The 18,272-nt window shown below is 43.6% G+C and overlaps 1 protein-coding gene and 1 long non-coding RNA gene across 2 annotated transcripts; both read left to right on the top strand.

Annotated features, from left to right (window-relative positions):
• Positions 1-2,715: 2,715 nt before the first annotated feature.
• LOC144583619 (uncharacterized) lies at positions 2,716-6,625 on the top strand. Its single transcript, XR_013537521.1, has 2 exons — positions 2,716-2,851; positions 4,384-6,625. It is a non-coding gene; the product is annotated as an uncharacterized LOC144583619 (long non-coding RNA).
• A 4,087-nt stretch (positions 6,626-10,712) lies between these two features.
• On the top strand, positions 10,713-18,046 carry CCDC43 (coiled-coil domain containing 43). Its single transcript, XM_020798012.3, has 5 exons — positions 10,713-10,934; positions 14,951-15,038; positions 15,595-15,730; positions 16,171-16,229; positions 17,091-18,046. The coding sequence occupies exons 1-5, from the start codon at positions 10,770-10,772 to the stop codon at positions 17,276-17,278; spliced, it is 636 nt and encodes a 211-aa protein (XP_020653671.2). The 5' UTR covers positions 10,713-10,769; the 3' UTR covers positions 17,279-18,046.
• The last annotated feature ends 226 nt before the right edge of the window (positions 18,047-18,272 follow it).

The raw sequence follows: 18,272 nt of genomic DNA, 5'->3' as shown, positions 1-18,272 counted from the left end.
GCAGGTGGAGGAAATCCCGCTGGGAGTCCGACCGAACACGACTTAGAGCCCATTATCGGGCCTATTTCGTGGCAATACGGCTGGCGAAACGGCAATATTTCTCCAGCCGTATTGCTTCCTCAGAATGTCGTCCAGCCGAGCTGTTTCGGGTGGTCCAGGATCTTCTTCAACCGGGAAATCCGGTGGAGGTCCTGGACTGCTCATCAGCTCGTTGTGATGAGTTTGCCATCCATTTTGAGGAAAAAATCGCTCAGATTCGCAGTGGGTTGGACTCCACAGTTACTGCAGAGTCAGAGGATGTATCCAGCGCACCGTGCTTTGGTCAGGTATTAATGGATGAGTTTCAATTGTTGAGACCTGAGGATGTGGACAGGGTGCTTGGATCTGTCCGTTCTACCACAACTCCGCTCGACCCTTGCCCATCCTGGCTAATTAGAAGATCAGCCAGGGGGGTTCGCACCTGGGTCCAGGAGGCTGTGAACGCCTCTTTGAGAGAGGGAGTGGTCCCTACCACCTTGAAAGAGGCGGTAATTCGACCACTCCTTAAAAAGCCAAACCTGGACCCAAGGCTGGTGGCTAACTACCGACCAGTAGCGAACCTCCCTTATTTGGGCAAAGTGTTGGAGCGGGTTGTGGCTGGGCAACTCCAGGCGCTGCTGGATGAAACTGATTTTCTAGATCCATTTCAATCGGGTTTCAGGCCGGGTTTTGGTACAGAGACTGCCTTGGTCGCCCTGTATGATGACCTTTGCCGGGAGAGAGACAGGGGGAGTGTGACCCTGCTGATACTCCTGGACCTCTCAGCGGCTTTCGACACCATCGACCATGGTGTCCTTCTGGATAGGCTGGCTGGGTTGGGAGTTGGGGGCACTGTTTTACGGTGGTTCCGCTCCTTCCTGGCTGACCGTGTCCAGAGGGTGGTGCTGGGGGACAGTTGCTCTGCCCCATGGCATTCATGTCATGGGGTTCCTCAGGGCTCGATACTGTCCCCCATGCTGTTTAACATCTACATGAAACCGCTGGGAGAGGTCATCAGGAGGTTTGGGCTGAGGAGTCAGCAATATGCTGACGACACTCAGCTCTACCTCTCGTTTTCCACCAATCCAGGTGAGGCGGTTTCTGTGCTGAACTCGTGTCTGGACCTGATAATGGACTGGATGAGGGTCAATAAATTGAAACTCAATCCAGACAAGACGGAAGTGCTGTTAGTGGGTGCTTCGCCAGACAGGCTGGAGGGCCATCTCCCTGCCCTGAATGGGGTTACACTCCCCCTAAGGGACAGGGTCCGCAGCTTGGGGGTGCTCCTGGACCCCAGTCTAACACTGGAAGCCCAGGTGGACTCGGTGGCCAGGGGCGCCTTCCTCCAGCTGCGGAAACTATACCAGCTACGGCCCTACCTGGACGAGCGGAGTCTCATGACAGTTACACATGCACTGGTAACATCCCGTATAGATTACTGCAATGCGCTTTACGTGGGGCTGCCTTTGAAGACGGTCCGGCGACTGCAGCTGGTCCAGAATCGAGCGGCGCGGCTGGTGAGTGGTGTGGCCGCCAGGGAACATATCAAGCCGATTCTGTATAAGTTACATTGGCTACCAGTTGCTGCCCGGGCCCAATTCAAAGTGCTTGTTTTGACATATAAAGCCCTAAACGGCTTGGGCCCTGGATACCTGAAGGACCGCCTCCTTCCATATGAGCCTACCCGGCAGTTAAGATCTAGCCAGGGGGCCCTTTTGAAAGAGCGGTCCCTCAAGGAGGTAAGAGGGACGGCTTGTAGACAAAGGGCCTTTTCGGCAGCTGCCCCCAGACTATGGAATGCCCTCCCGACTGAGATTCGTCTGGCGCCGACACTGATGACATTTCGGCGCCAGGTCAAAACCTTCCTGTTCCAGAAGGCTTTTAACTGAAATAATATTAGCTGTGGGTCCGATGGCAATTTTATATATATTTTAATTGTATTTTAATTGCTACATAATTTTATTGTATTTTAAATGCTGTAAGCCGCCCAGAGACCTTCGGGTAGTGTGGGCGGCATATAAATTAAATAAATAAATAAATAAAATAAATAATAAAGATTGACTGACTGCTGCTTCTTCTTCCATGCTCACCTTTATTTTTAACCATTAAGCCTGAGGGAGACTTCTGGTGAACTGGAAAGTTCTTCTACTATCAGAGAATTGTGGTTCGTCTTAATAAAAAAAAATATCGCCCACCTATGGATTTTGTTTTGTTCTTATGGACCAACACTGCAACTTCTATTTCTAGTATTTGTATTTCTAACTTGGTCTCTTTGTATTTCTAACTTGGTCTCTTTGTGGGGAGGCACAAAAGGATTAAACAGCAGGAAACCTTGTATTAATCGCCCAGCTGCCATTTGGCAACAGGAGGAAAACGACTCTGCTAGCACACAGAATCCTTTCCACAGCTGAAATGAAAAAGCTGATAGAGCAAAATATTTAATTTCCATTTTCTGTCCTGATGCTTCTCTTTTAAGTAGGGTGGAAATGAAAGGTAGAAATTAGAAATGGGATATTTGTATATGAATACAAATATCCCAGACTCAGGTGGCCGGGATCCCCAATCCCACCTCCCGGAACCAACCCGGTCCATTTAACGGGCTGCTGCACAGTGCGTACAGCCACTGTCGTGTTTGTCACACTTATCTCGGAGAAAACCCAGCTGGTGCTTCTCCACCTTCCTGCTCTTCTGGTCACTTCAGCCAGGGGGTGGGATAAAAGGTCTCCCCGCTCAGCTGCTGAGTGGCCAGAAGAGCTGGAAGGCGGAGAAGCACCAGCTGGGTTTTGTTCGAGATTAGTGTGACAAACACGACACCGGCTGTATGCATTGTGTGGTGAGTCGTAAGTGGATGGGTTGGCTCGGGGAGGCAGAACTGGGGATCCCCAGCCACCTGAGTCCAGGATATTCATATATGAATATGGATATTCCATCTCTGGTAGAAATTAATGATCTGTACAGGTATTAAATTCTGGGTGATCACTACCTGCTTCTTTAAAAATGTGTAAAACTGACAGGGATGCGAGACTATGTTTAAGTGGCAAATTTTGCTCCCCCCACCCCCGGGAGAACATAGTTTTCATTTTGTATTTTTATTTTAGAGGGGAAAATATTTGAGGAGCTAGCTGTTGGGAAGACGGGGTGTTGAAAAAGGTGGGAGACTCTCAACAAAGTTTAGGAGGAAAATAAATCACCCTGGAAGCTGCCCACCCCTATTGTAATTGACATCTCATTTCCCTCCTAGGGGCCCCTAGTAAATCCCTAAAAACAGGCAGATTCTCTAACCGAAGTTGCTGCTAGGCAACAAAGTGAATACAGTAATATTCTGGTTACCATTCAGGATATGTTCCTAGAACATGGAGTGCTAACTGGAACAAGGTTAAATGGGTCACTGTAACATTATATGTTACTGAACAGGTGAAAATACAAATGAAAGTTTGAGCCAATTCCGAGTGTGTGGCACTAGAGGAGGAGGAGGACAAGGAGACGAAAAATAGCAGAAAGAGAAGTGCAAAACAGGGAGCGTGTGTTGTATTGGAGGGGAAGAAGGGGCATAAAATGAAAGGAGAGAGGAGGAGCCACCTCAGCTGCCCCCACGCACGTGGTGCCTCCTCTGCCTTTACCGCATGGGGAGGGGCCAGCAAATGGGGAGAGGCTGCAGGAGAGCTCCCTACCAATCCTTTGATGACTCGCCTGCTTGGTTGCTTGCACATACATGGACGTATGTGTGGATAGCATATGTGTTTCTCTCTGGGACAATGTGTGTGGAAGAGGGCTGAGGGAGGAGAGGAGAAGCAGAGAGAAAGAGGGAAAAGAAACGGATAAAAAGAAGAGGGCCGAGAAACGGATAAAAAGAAGAGGGCCGTTTGCTGCAACCAGAGTACAGTATAACCAACTAACTCTTGAGAGGGCAGCGGAAAGCTTGTTATAAAGAAACAGTGATAAACAGGGCAGTGTTGAGTGGGCTTACTTGCGTGTGCTGTGACAAACTTTTACACGCAATGACAGGCTACAATTGGCCAAAAAAAATGACATTTGAAATAAAACACTGCAATCACGTCCGACTTATACTAAGACAAAATACTAAGACAAAAATATGAAGTAGACAATCCTAGTCATACACCAATTGCATAATTAGGCATGCTACTAGCAATTCAACAGAGACTTAATAATCAGTAGCTATTCCTTCCTTCAGTTTATGCCATGGCATTTGTACCAGTCAATAAGTCACTGGCCATGGCTTCAAAGCCTGCTAAACCATGTTGTTCCTTACAGTTATAGCTGCTTCTTTTAAAAAGCCCCTATTCATTACTTTCCCATTTCTAAAAAGTAAGTGAAACCATTAATTTTAAATTACTTTTCAAAAAGGAGAACCACCTGAATGCAACAAACTGCTGCACTGAAGTACAGTACCAAATATTGCCCAACTTATCAGGCGGAACAGAGTACAAGCCTTCATATCCCTCTTCCACCACTTAGGGAGGCTACATATGCATAACTATAAAAGTAAGTAAAAGTTATTATTATACCACAGGAAGAGTAAAGTTAGCCTTCACTAGATTATAAAACTAATTATAATACTAATTATAATATTACTACTAATACTAGATTATAATACTACTGTACTACAAATTTTATAACTAATTCATTATATCTTTGCAGGAGTTAATTGCAAGTACTGTAATGTTTGTAACTAGTTACTGCTAAATTCTTCCTTGACATAATATAAAACCAGTTTCCTAAACACATATTAAAGAGAAATTGACTCATAAGAGTCCACACCTACAAAACCTATGGGGAAAGAAAGAATAAGCTGGAAACACTTGTTTTCCATCTATTGGAGTCACTCATGAAAGGGTCATGCCTGTCAAAAGAAGCCATTTCTTAACCTTTCCACCTCAAAATCAGCATGAACCATTAATCTATCTGCATTAACTACAAACCTCTCCAGTACCATATCCCACCCTTATCAATGCCAAACAGCCATGCTAATTACATGGTGTTTACACACCCCAATCTCCATGCTACCTACCATATGAAAGTGGGTATCAGAAAAGAAAAACACAAAGACTAGACTGAATTAGCCCAATGCCAAATTACAAATATTTGTGTTGGGTATTTGGTGGGCAAGGAAGATAACCGTGTTTGGGTTTTGCCTTGCACCAGCCCCCCATTATCATTTTATCTGTTTCACAGTTGATGTGGGAGCGTAATAGCTCATAATTGGTACAAATGCTTGGCATCTTTTTTGGTGGGGGTGCAACTGTTTATTTTTCACTTTCTATATGAACTGCCCAGGTTACAGCTCAAACACGCACGTTACAAATAATTACTGATTTGAGCACAAGATTTGAGAAGGCCCTCTCTCTTTCATGCTTGTCTGGTATAGCTCATGAAGAAGGAAGCCCAGCCAACAGAAGCAATTCAAGTACAGCTGCAACAGGAAGTCAGTCCCCCTCAGGTGACATCTAATTCTGTTTTCTCTCGGCATCTGAAGTAAATGATGCAAACACATCCAACAGAGATAAAAGGAGACTTGGCTACCTCAGTAGAGATGGGTTAAAAGAAACAAGGTCAAATCAGTCAATCATGCATCAGTTAGCCTTCTCTGTCAGCCAATAAACTTTCTGTTCATAGACTTTAGTGGTATAGATAACATGCACAAAAAATTGATATAAGAAAATATTCCAAGAGTTGACGAGTGGTAAAAGTGATCTCAGAAGCAGCCCTAATGCCTAAATATACATGTTATTCGAGAATGATTGAAGATAAAGAAATCAATAAAGTTCTCAAGCTACAGTCATCTTTTAAACAATCCTTAAATAAGATTTAACCTACAGGAGTCTTTTCTCCTTGTCATACAGTTTTTCCAAAGATACATAATACCATGTGTTAAACTAAAACATGGGCATTTTTTAAATGAGGACTATTTCTATATCACATTATAAATGCACTATTAAATATATAATTAATTACATAGGGAATCAGACAATGGCCAAAATTCTGTTGCTTGATATAGTAAGACACAACTAGAGTAGGTCTGCTGAATCAATGGAATTTAAAGAAGAGCTGTAAATCCCCATGAATCTATTCCAGTTGCAAATTACTATGCTAAGCGATAGGACTTCAGCCTATATGTTATAGATTATAATATATTTTATAATGAATATTTCACAGCAGAGTAAGAGCATGAGATAAAGATAATTAAAAAGAAGTTGACCTCACAAGAGCTTGAATTCCACTTATTTCTAGTATCATATGATCAGTTCTGTCACAGCACAGTAGTTATGCCCTGGAACACATTGTGGGAATTATTTTTAAGAACTAATAGAGCAACAGAAAAGCCCAATGAACAAGCTTCCATTTGTGGAACAGACCATCAATTCCTGCTTGGCTAGGATAATCATTTCAGAAAGATAAAATACAAGCAGAAAATATATTGTAAGTAACTTAAGTGTCAGCAATTGGACATAGCTCTCTACCTTTTACTTTCTTATTATAGAGGATAATATTGTCCTGTTTTAATTATTGATTCCAGATCCAAGCTCTGATATTCAGAATATTTGCAGATGCCGAAATCCCAGGAATATTTAAAATCTGCAGTTACAAATAACACAAATGAATCATTCTAAATCAGCCCAGAGCATCATCTTCAGCAGATGGTGCTCTATGGTAGAAATGGCACAAGATAAAAAAGGGCCTCAAACCCTCACCAATAAATACAGAATGTGCTACAGGAAGCAAGCTATGAGCCTAATAGGTAAGCATTGTGTATGCTCAGCATTAAACTAGAGGAGACTAGGACAGTCAAACCCTCCCATTTTAATCTTTAAACCCCAAATTTTCTAGCTGGAAATTCAGATGAACTGAAAATGTTTTGAAGTAAGAAAGTTAGCAAGAATGTGGGGTCTATTTAGTGTATTGCATAGAGCATTACATGAATAGTTAGCATGTCTGCTGCATAGGCTTGACAGGTATGCTCAATATAATGTGCTCTTTTTTCTTGAAAAAAAGGTTTGTTCTGAGGAGGTTCAGGTAGCCGACTTGGAGAGATGCACTCATGTTGTTGGTGCCCTACTTTTAAGGTGACATTTCCTCTGCAGCATGTCACTCTAAGGTTGAAGGAAATAATTCCTCAGAAGGGATCCATACCTTGTACAAAAGCTTGATATCCTATTGTTCAAAGAATATACATTTAAGAAACGGAGAACAATAGCAACCAATATGATTTAAAAGTACAGGTATGAGTCTGCAGACCACCAAGTGACTTACCTGCCCACTGTGAAAGTTGTAGATATCATTATTTACTGGGAAAGGTTCACAGACAGTGCTAGGAAGAAGTCAGGGGCCCTTGTATTGCACCTAAGAGGCAGTAATGTGAGGAGATGTAGTTATTTGGATCAAGAAGCAAAGTTTAGTTGCTAACTTACAATTCATATTGTAAACCCTTTAGAATACTACTTGTCATAACTGCACTTTGTTATATGCAATGTACACAGATAGTGCTACTTTAACAAAAGGTAGGAAGTTGAAATCCAGGAATTCCAAGGCTTTCTCTGAAACAATACAATGCATGCAAAGCTGGCTAGGGTGGAACAGAGATTTCAGTGTATGGAGTTTGTGGTGTCAGAATAAACTGTCTGAATTTATTCAGCACTTCAGTAGAAAAGAGACAGGCTCCACTGAACCTTTGTGGAATGCATTTGCTAGTGCTGTATAAGGAAGGTGGCAAAGAAGCTTTTAACCTGACCTACAGTATTAGGGAAAACTAACAGGAGCTGGAAGCCATCTGATTCTGTACTAATCATCCCTAGGGGGGATGTAAATGTTTATTGTTGCCCAAATAATGATCATACATTCATATAGGCAGTGAACGTACAGCATAACATGATGGTCAGCAAAATTAGCCAAAGAGACCGCAGGATAAACATATATACTGAATACATTTAAAAGGTACATCAGTCAACAAATGTATCTAAAGTTCCTGAGCCAATATGGTTATTGCCCTTATGTCCCACTTGTGGGCTGCCCAGTGGCACATTTGCTGAATTAAATAGGACTTTGGTCTGATCCAGCCAGACTCTTATTTTGGATAAGGAGAGCACACACTGCCACCATCCAATTATATACAGAAATTTAACACTACTCAAGGACTCTTATGGCACCTTGAAGCATGTCTTGACGCTGACTTTTAAGGATCCTTCCACCAGTATTTTGACAGATACGTACAATCAATTTTTAAAATTATGAATATTGGTTGTTCAACACTCCCCACTTACCCAACTGGCAAAACTTTCAGAGGTAACAAAAGGCTTTATTTTTGTTGGATGCACTGGGCATATACACTATTCATGTAATATTTACTTTATATATACAAACAAGTGATTAAACAGAAGAAGCCACTGGCAATGGTGCGGCTAAAAAATATTGTAAATAAATAAATAAATAAATAAATAAACAAACAAACAAACAAATAAATAAATAAATAAATAAATAAATAAATAAATAAATAAGGTTCCACAAAGAGAGCAAATCTGGGGTAAACTCATCCAGCTGCACGTCCACTTCCTTTAGTTAACCTATAGTCCCATTACAGTATTTTAAAAGCAGATGATTAAAAACTGAACACAGCACCAATCTTAAATCCCCAACACTGCAGAACAATTCCTCCTTGAAGAACTTGGGGAAAGATTAAACGTTTTACTCAATTCCTCACCCCAGGAAGCACTTCAAGTAAAACCATAATTAGGTCCATTAATAACAACAACAAAATCAATACAGTCCAAGGATACAGGGAAATGTGAAGAAACCGTTCAGAAACATGAGGCTTTCAAGAAGCCAGGCAAACTTCACGATGGGAAAAGAACTATATTGAATTAAATAACTGGCATTAATCAAATCCAGTCTGAGTCTGTAAACAACTCACCCCCCCCGTACTAAAAGCAAAGATTCAAAAGCCTTACTTACCGTACTTATAAAATCTGTTTCCTCAGAAGAAGCTGGCCGTAATCTTGTTTTCCTAAAGCTGTCACTGAATCAAGTTTAAATTTTCTGCCTATGATTGCAACGTAAGAGTTTGGGAGGTACGGTAAGCAGAAAGGACCAAACTAGGGGACGTGGCGGAAGGGAAATTCCGAGCGGTGTGAAAACATACAGAGGAAACTGTTCTGTGTATGAAGGCTTTCTGTAGTTGTGGTTTGCTGGATGAATAGGCCAGTGTCCAGTCGCCAAATTAAAACCCTCAAACTTGGCTGGCCGTACACTAAATTAATATTTAGAATCTCCGATGCAGCATAGTCATTGGGGTGGGGGCAGATTTCCTGTATTTTTTCATAGCAACTGAAAAGGCAGGCAGAAATTCAGTAGGTGAAGGCTTTTCGTCTCCATGCCTCTTTCATTTCCTGCCCTTTATGATAACTTCACGTGTTCCTTCTACTCAGAAACTGGGATATCTGAAAGAAAATCCTCTATATGCTGGGGGCACTTAATGTATCAGTGGTGGATTGACAGTTACCCAGAAGTAAAAGATCAGAGACTTATGTGACAAAAGGGAAATGTAGAATACACTATAGGCAATGTCCATGGAAGTTTCTGGGTGCAGTCACTACAATTGGTGAAAAAAATGTGGGGTTTCACAGCTAGGAAAGGGTTTCCCAAAGTGCACTTAAAAAGTCCTTGTCACACATTTCCAGAATGTGCAGTGGAAAGGGGAATCCCAGGCATGGAGTTGCCTTGAGACCCCACTCCAGATCTGCCAGCAGCGCCAGCTGCTCCAGATCCTGATGCACCACCTGTCATGGCGTCAGCACCGTGGCTACAGCTGCCTCCTGAGGTTTGGTGGGGGGGGGAGTAGTGAACCTGTGATTTATGGCTCACCTGTCCACAGAGAGGGCTCTGTGTGCCAGCTGCAACACACATGTCATAGGTTTGCCCGCCCTAGGATAAGCCCTTGAGGAAGGGCTGGGACCATCAAAAATTGGAGCCTCCAATGACCATTCCTTTCCTAATTTTAAGAGTCACTATGAACAAGGATCTTGAGAGGAAGCAGTGGCTTTGCAGTGTCCAAGTGCCTTATCCTATCCTAAGGATAGCTGAAACTGATCCAATTCATCCTGAGTAGATAGATGGTGTATTGGGCATCTCCATCAAATCTGGCATCAAGGGTTCAATGGCCTGAAGGATGCTTGATAATTCTGCAGGCCAGACTCCTCTTCAATGGTTTGGATTACCAGCCAAAGAGTTCACCACCCTTGCTGTCAATACAAATATCTTACAGCCAGAGCTCGGGAAAACTACCTTTTGCATTATAATACCCACAATTCCACCAGGGACCTCGATTATCTAACTATTAATTGTACTCAAAGTAACTTTCCAAAAGCCCTGCATACAGCAGGAAAAAAAACTGCGGGTAAACTGCCTTTTCAGCAGTGCTGATATCGATTTAGAAAAACACTACAATTTTGGATTTCTCAACAGACTTCTCTTGCTTCTGGCGTGTAATAAAAAAACAGAGCTGAAGGCGCTAAAATCGCACCTACAACTCTCCGCCAGCTCCTCGTGGGACTTTAAAATAGCGTCTCAAGGTGTACGAGGAAACGAGATAACGACTAAGAAGGGGCGATTTTATTATCACGTAAGGCTCTCGATTTTCCTACAGGCTTCTTCTACCTGTAAGGCATACGGGCGGGCTTGCCGCCGCCACCGCGCATGCGCACGCAACGACGCCTGCTAGGCAGGGGCACGGTTGGTCTAAGATGGCGGCGCCCTGCGCTTTTGAGCCGTGGTTGGAAGGGCGGCTGGAGGCGCTGGGGCTCGACGGCGATGTCTACGGGGGTTATATACGAGGGGTATTACGAGAGGCGGAGTGCGACGCAGAGCGTCTGGAAGGGCTGGCGGGGGCGTTGGCTGCGGGGGAACCGGTGAGCTTGGCAGTCTTGTCGGCATTGGCCCTGATCAGAAGCCGTCCGTATTTCTATCTCTTCTTGAAGCTCCCCTTCGCCGGCATTGGGGCTCAAAAGGGGTGGGGGGGGGCTAAGGCTGGAACGTCCTGCCTCTCCTGATTTTTGGAGTGATTTTGTCTGTGCGTAATTAGTGTTTTTTTCAGGCACTGCCTGGATAACCGTTCGTCTCCGATTCATATAGGGGTTATAGCCAACGAGTCTGATCGCTAAAGGACCCCGGTACTGCGTTAGGAATGAGATATATTTGGTTCAAATCTTGTTTATGCCAGAAACTCGTAAATACTTTGTTTGCCAGTCCACCCACCTTTGTGCATCCGCAGCAGGTGAATGATCATGTTATTCTACCGTACAATACTGTTGTGAGAGCCTTGTAAAGTAGAACAGCAACGTTGTAGGGAAGCTGCTTGCCTGTGTTGTGCTGAAGAGGCTCCAGATGTTTGCAGACATTGAGAATCACAGTGTGGATTATGAGCTAATAGATCCACCATTGACATGGTATTTTCCCTCAGACAGTTGCAGGAGAAATGTAGGGAACAACAACAGCCACTCTTTGTGGCCTTCATAGATCTTACAAAGGTCTTTGACTTGGTTAGCAGGGACAGCCTTTTTAAAATCCTTCCCAAGACTGGATGTCCACCTCGACTCCTTAACATCATCAGGTCCTTTCATGAGGAAATGAAGGGCACTCTAGTTTTTGATGGCTCAACATCAGATCTCTTTGACATCCGAAGCGGAGTGAAACAGGGCTGTGTCCTCGCACCAACTCTGTTTGGGATTTTTTTTCTGTCATGCTGAAGCATGCTTTTGGAACCACAGCAGAAGGTGTCTATCTTTGGACTAGATCAGATGGAAAGCTCTCTAATCTGTCTAGATTGAGAGAAGACCAAAGTCCAGCTGAAAGGCATGCAGGACTTCCTCTTTGCTGATGATGCAGCGGTTGTTGCCCATTCTACTGAAGAGCTCCAACAACTTATGAATTGTTTTAGTAAGGCCCGCCAAGAATTTGTATTAACAATCAGCCTGAAGAAAACACGAGTCGTGGGCCAGGGCGTGGAGTCACCTCCCTCTATTACCATCTCTACACAAGAATTTGAGGTTGTTCATGATATCGCGTACCTTGGCTCAACGATCTCTCACACTTTCTCCCTAGATGTTGAGCTGGATAAATCCATTGGCAAAGCAGCTACCATGTTCTCTACACTCACAAAGAGAATATGGCTTAATAAGAAGCTGATGGCGTACACCAAGATACAGGTCTATAGAGTCTGTGTCCTGAGCACACCCTGTACTGCAGTGAGTCCTGGACCCTTTGTGGATGGCAGGAGAGGAAGCTGAACACGTTCCATATGCGTTGTCTCCGACGCATTTTTGGTATCACCTGGCAGGACAAAGTTCCAAATAGAGTAGTCCTAGAATGAGCTGGAATTTTTATGTGCACATTACTGAAACAGTGATGTCTATGTTTGCTTGGGCATGTCATGAGAATGGCTGATGGTCGGATTCCAAAGGATCTCCTGTATGGAGAATTAGTGCAGGGAAATTGCCCCAGAGGGAGACCACAGTTGCAATACAAGGATATCTGCAAGTGGGATCTGAAGGCCTTAGGAATGGACTTCAACAGATGGGAAACCTTGACATCTGAGTGATCGGCCTGGAGGCAGGCGGTGCATCCCAATTTGAAGAGGCACTTGTCCAGCAGACCGGGGCAAAGAGGCAGTCCCAAAATCAGGGAGCTAGACAGGGAACAGATTGTATTTGTCTTCAGTGTGGAAAGGATTGTCACTCATATTGGCCTTCTCAGCCACATTAGACGCTGTTCCAAGACCTCTGTTCAGAGCACGTTACCATCGTCTCTCGAGACTGAAGAATGCCTACACAGATCTACGTACACTGCACGTTAATGTCAAATGTTTTTCATAGGAAATCCCATACAAAGATTCCTCTTGGAAACTTAACAGGAAGGTCAGATCTGAACTCACCTCAAAACTCATCTCTTGTTTTTGATTGATTGTTCCAACAAAAATTGAAGTTCTGTGGGATACAGATAGCTTCTCTGAAAAGCCAATAGTGCTCCAGGACAGTAGTTCTTAACCTTTGTTACTTGGATGTTTTTGAACTGCAACTCCCAGAAACCCCAGCCAGCACAGTTGGTGGTGAAGGCTTCTGGGAGTTGCAGTCCAAAACTCCTGAGTAACCCAAGGTTAAGAACCAGTGCTCCAGGAGACCCTCCATTACACTAATGGTGTGATTTCTGTGCTACTAAGCTTGTATGATTTCTAAATCTCATTATATGTTTACTTTCCTGTGTTTCATATTCCCAGCTGAGCACAGGGTAGTTCTAGTGTACTGGCTATCATTTTATAGAATGGTTGCTGAAATCTTGCTGTTGATGCTTTTGCAAGGCTCCCCATAGCACTATTAGGACTTTAAAGAAAATGCTGTGCATAGCAGTTATTTTAGTTATTATTATTATTATTATTATTATTATTTATTTTATTTATATCCCGCCTATCTAATCAATTAAGATTACTCTAGGCGGCTTACAACAATAAACAACAACAATACGGTTAAAATAAATTATACAAAGGAAAAGTTACGACAAGATGGGACAAAACTAAGGAAGAAAAAGGAAGGGAAGGGAAGGGTGATCAGGAGTTAATAAACGGGAAAGCCTGCCGGTACATCAAAGTTTTTAGTTGTTTTTTAAAAGTACCCAGTGAGGGAGCCGCGCGAATGTCAGGGGGAAGGTTATTCCAGAGGCGAGGAGCCACTGCCGAGAAGGCCCGATTTCTTGTATTTTCTTTCCGGGCTTCCCTCGGCGTTAGGCTCCTCAGCCTCACCTCCTGACTCGCGCGAGTGACATGGGTAGAACTTGGTGGAAATAGGCGTTCCGCCAAGTATCGAGGCCCCAAGCCGTTTAGGGCTTTATAAGTAAGCGTCAACACTTTGAAGTCGATGCGGAAACGGATGGGCAGCCAATGCAATGCGGCCAGAGTGGGCGAAATGTGTTGGTACCTTTTCACACCACTGAGTAGTCTGGCCGCCGCATTCTGCACCACCTGTAATTTCCGCAGCAGCCTCAAAGGCAGCCCCACGTAGAGCGCATTACAGTGGTCTAATCTTGAGATTACGAGCGCATGCACCAACGTAGTGAGCGCCCCCACCTCGAGATAGGGCCGCAGCTGGGCTATCCGCCTAAGGTGGTAAAAGGCGGTTCGGACAACCGACGCCACCTGGGATTCCATGGTGAGTGCCGGGTCCAGATGGATCCCCAAGCTGCGGACCCCATCCTTGGCGGGGAGGGTCACCCCCCCAAAAGTGAGGAAGTTTCCCAAACACCCGACTGTGGGAGCGCCCACCCTCAGTACCTCCGTCTTGTCCGGGTTCAGCCTCAACCCGTTCTCCTGCATCCATTGCAGTACGGTCCCCAGGCAGCGCTGAAGGGACAGAACGGCATCTCCTGTGGTAGGTGGAAAGGAGATGTACAGCTGAGTATCATCAGCATACTGATGACACCGAGCTCCACATCCCCTGATGACCCCACCCAGCGGCCTCATATAGATGTTAAATAGCATTGGGGAGAAAGAAAGTTGAAAGAAAGACTCAACCAGAAAGCAGAGGTCAGTTTTCAGCAGGTGATGGCAGATATATTCTTGCAGTAAATACTGTAATGTTTGTTCCCTTCACTCTTTATCAGAGAAGACAAAAGTCTGGGACCTTGTTCTGTTATTTAGAAAAGGAGCATGATTTTGGTAGTCATTGCCACAACATGCATATTTTAACATGTTACTGGCAAGCACTGGTTAGGGGTACAGAAGAGACCAGATCAAATAGAGATGTTGGTATGAGGTGGGGGCTAGATTTGGCCTTCTAGCTTCCTGGATTGTAGAGTATCCCCACATAATAACTTAGAATGGTGTCATTTTGTGATGAGCCTGCTTTTTTCAATTAAAAATCTTTTTCCTTTTAATCAGGATGAAGATGTACTCCAAGATGTTTGCAGGGAAATAGTTGAAAAGTGGTCAGAGGCACAAAATGCTGGAACTAATGAGAAAAAAGAAGGTATTTCACACCCCTCTTTTTGGAATCACTGGAATGGCTACAGGGTACTTTCTGTATGACTTCTAACCTTGGGTAATTTGAAGTTTTAAGAGCTTTTCTCCTCTTACAATATTATCTTGCCCATCTTTATTTTTGTTCTACTTAAACTTTTATCTCTGATATCTCAGCATTCTGCTTCCTTGAAATAACATAATATTTTTTAAAAACAATCATTTTTATTACTTATAATTGTTTGGTGTCATCAATAGGTATGGCACTTTTTCTTTTCTGTAAATGCTTTATAATCTCAAATCTGACAGAGGAGAAAGAGGTAATAGATAAGGTGTGACTCATCTTGAGCTCAAAATAGTACCAAGTCTAATTCATAAGCATGTGCAAACCAGCCTAAACCACTCCTCTGTTGCTTCATTAAAGCCAGGATGCTGGAGAACATAAAACTCCCAGTAGATGATATCTGACCATAGATCATCTCTCCTGAAAGGACAATCCTGGACTTCTCCTGTTGTCTTGCTCATTGACATCCCCTTATTTGTCCTTTGTCCCTATCCATCTCCAGATGAGATCGAAGCCATTGCCAGCATCATTGAAAAGCAGGCACAGATTGTGGTGAAGCCAAAAGAGATTTCTAAGGAGGAGACACTACAGAAAGCTGCCCTCCTGGCCCAGTATGCTGAGGTAACAGATGAAGAAGAATATCCTTTCAATATTGCAACTTCTGAAATTTAGCTGGATGCATGCCAAATTGGGTGGTGCAAGTGCTAGAGTTAAGCAATGTGGGTCACTCTGCCCCATGGCCTTGGGGTAAGTGACCGTGGCCACATGGATTTATAGACAGACTGCCATTCTTGAACAATTTTTCGTTTCTGAACACAAGAGCTGTCACTGTAGAGTCAGAGTAAATATGAGTATAATGAGACTATGAGAGGTAACTGACTCTTGAGTTAGAAAAGTTTACAGTCATGATTCTGTATCACTAAATAACAGATTCTGGTATCTTGAGGCATATGATTGCATTATCAGCTGAGGAAATGACATCTGAGTGTAACGTATCATACTAAAAGTACTATACTTCCTCTTGTGTTCTATTACCCCCTGTCCCAAATATCTAAGTGTTACCCTTAACTCAGCACACTGAAACAGATGTTCAGGATGATCCAGGAGCAGCAGCAGTAACTATCAACCCTGAAAAATGTATCCTTTGAAGTATTTTGAGAGTACATTTGGTCAGTCAAGTGTGGAACAGGAGCTTCTCTGAGAACCATAATGGTATAAGAATGGGGAGGACAAATGTGTCCATGGGATAAAAGCTTCAGTAGGCTATGGTGTATCTTGAAGATAATCTTAGAGGGCTGAGAAAAAGTGCCAGCAGAGCATTTAATTGGGGTTCGAATTGTAGAGGTCTGTGTATGTCTGTTGTAGGAAACATGTTTCTCAGCCATGAGAAATTGGATGGAGAGTTGCAGGTCATACAGCAGTGGCTCCTAATGACCATGTACACCTATGATTGGTGTTCCAGAGACTTCATTCACTGTGTGCTTTCCTGACTGGGGACAAATCAGGATGGGTGAAGGACTGTGAAACTACATCCCTGCAACCTAAATGCAGCTACAGCCAGAGGTTTGATGAGGGAGATGATTTTCTCCTCCTTCCCACATGGAGAGAGAGGAGAGGGAGTGAATAATTCTTAGCTCGCTTCTGCAAGCACCATCTGAAAGCTGTAGATTTAAGTAGCTCTTTTCTAGGATCAGATTGCAGCTTAAAGTGGGGATTCCACTGTGTTCAGGGGGATTCTTGGAGATAACAGGGACATTCCTTGTCTTGAGAAACTTCTTACAGGTTGGTTTTTGACTCTTGACTGTCCAGATTAGGCTTGTAGGCCGGAGTTTCCCCTTTCCTGTAGCAAGTAAACCCAGCTGGGCCTGAGTCCTTACCGCTCTCCAGCTGCTCAGATTGTTTGAGGCCTTCTCTTGTAAGGGCATTGTGCTGCTGAGGTGACCTCAGAATGCAGGTGCATTTGTGCGTTCCTTGTTTTCCTCAATATCTTCCTTTCAGCTTTGTTCAAAAATACCAACCTGGAAGATGTGGTGAATGCCCGGAAGCTGGAGAGGGAGCATATGCGTGATGAGTCACAGCGGAAGAAAGAGCAAGACAGACTCCAGCGGGAGAAGGACAAGTTGAGTAAACAAGAACGCAAGGAGAAAGAGAAGAAGAGGACACAGAAGGGTGAGAGGAAGCGGTAGCCAGGACAGTAATTGGACTATTCTCCTCTCTTCCCTCTGGCCCCCATTATCTAATATATTACTCAGCATGCATGCATGTATGCGTGTACGTACACACACACACACAAACACACACACTTTAAATACTGCAGCGTGTGCTTTCTGAACAGCAGCATGTCTTCTGTATTTTGGTGAGGATGGACTGGCAGGAGTTCTTGTCCTCTTCTTTGATGCACTGAAAGAAAATGATAATTGTACACATTTTACTGTCCAAGGGTTGAGCTAAGTGATGATGGCCAACATCTGTAACCAAAGAATTGTGTGGTAGCTACTCTTCCCCCCCCCCCCCCTTGTCATTTTGTACTTTTATTAACCACTTCAGGAGAAACAAAAGTTATGGGGAAGAGCAAAGATTAAAAATGTGTCATGTTTGGAGCTACAGTTCCCAGAATCAGATGGCTGAGGGATTCTGGGAATTATCTTCCCAGAAAGTAATGTTTCCAACCTCCGGGGAAGAGTTTGAACTGCCTTGGCGAAAATCACTCTAGCCAGAGGTTGCTTAGATTGATGCAACTATGAACAAAATAGTTTCCTATATATGTAACCCAAGGAAAGGTTTACAAATTTATGAAGCTGATTTAAGAGCCTGGTGAGCGACAATTAAATCTTCTGCAGCCAAAAATAACAGGATTACTACTACATGTTGGGGCTGGGCTAGTCAATCGCTACGTGATTTTATCAAGGGTGTATTTTTGCTGTTTAAGTAAAGTTCTGTGGCTTCTAATTTAATATGTGTCGTGTTTGAATCTTTGGTGTATACTGTTCTTTATACTTTGTGCTTTTGGTGGGTAATTGGCATGACTGATTTTTTTTGTAATCTAGAGAGCCATAAAAATGCAGACAATACTGAGCTACACAGACCAACACTCTGATATACAAGGGAGTTTCCTGTGTTTTCAGTGTGCCTTTGGAGAGGAGGGAAAATTGCTGTTTCTGTGAGAATAAATGCTTCCCT

This window comes from Pogona vitticeps, chromosome 6 (genome assembly GCF_051106095.1).
Source record: "Pogona vitticeps strain Pit_001003342236 chromosome 6, PviZW2.1, whole genome shotgun sequence".
Classification (NCBI taxonomy): domain Eukaryota; kingdom Metazoa; phylum Chordata; class Lepidosauria; order Squamata; family Agamidae; genus Pogona; species Pogona vitticeps.
This window is presented reverse-complemented; position numbering and strand designations above follow the sequence as displayed.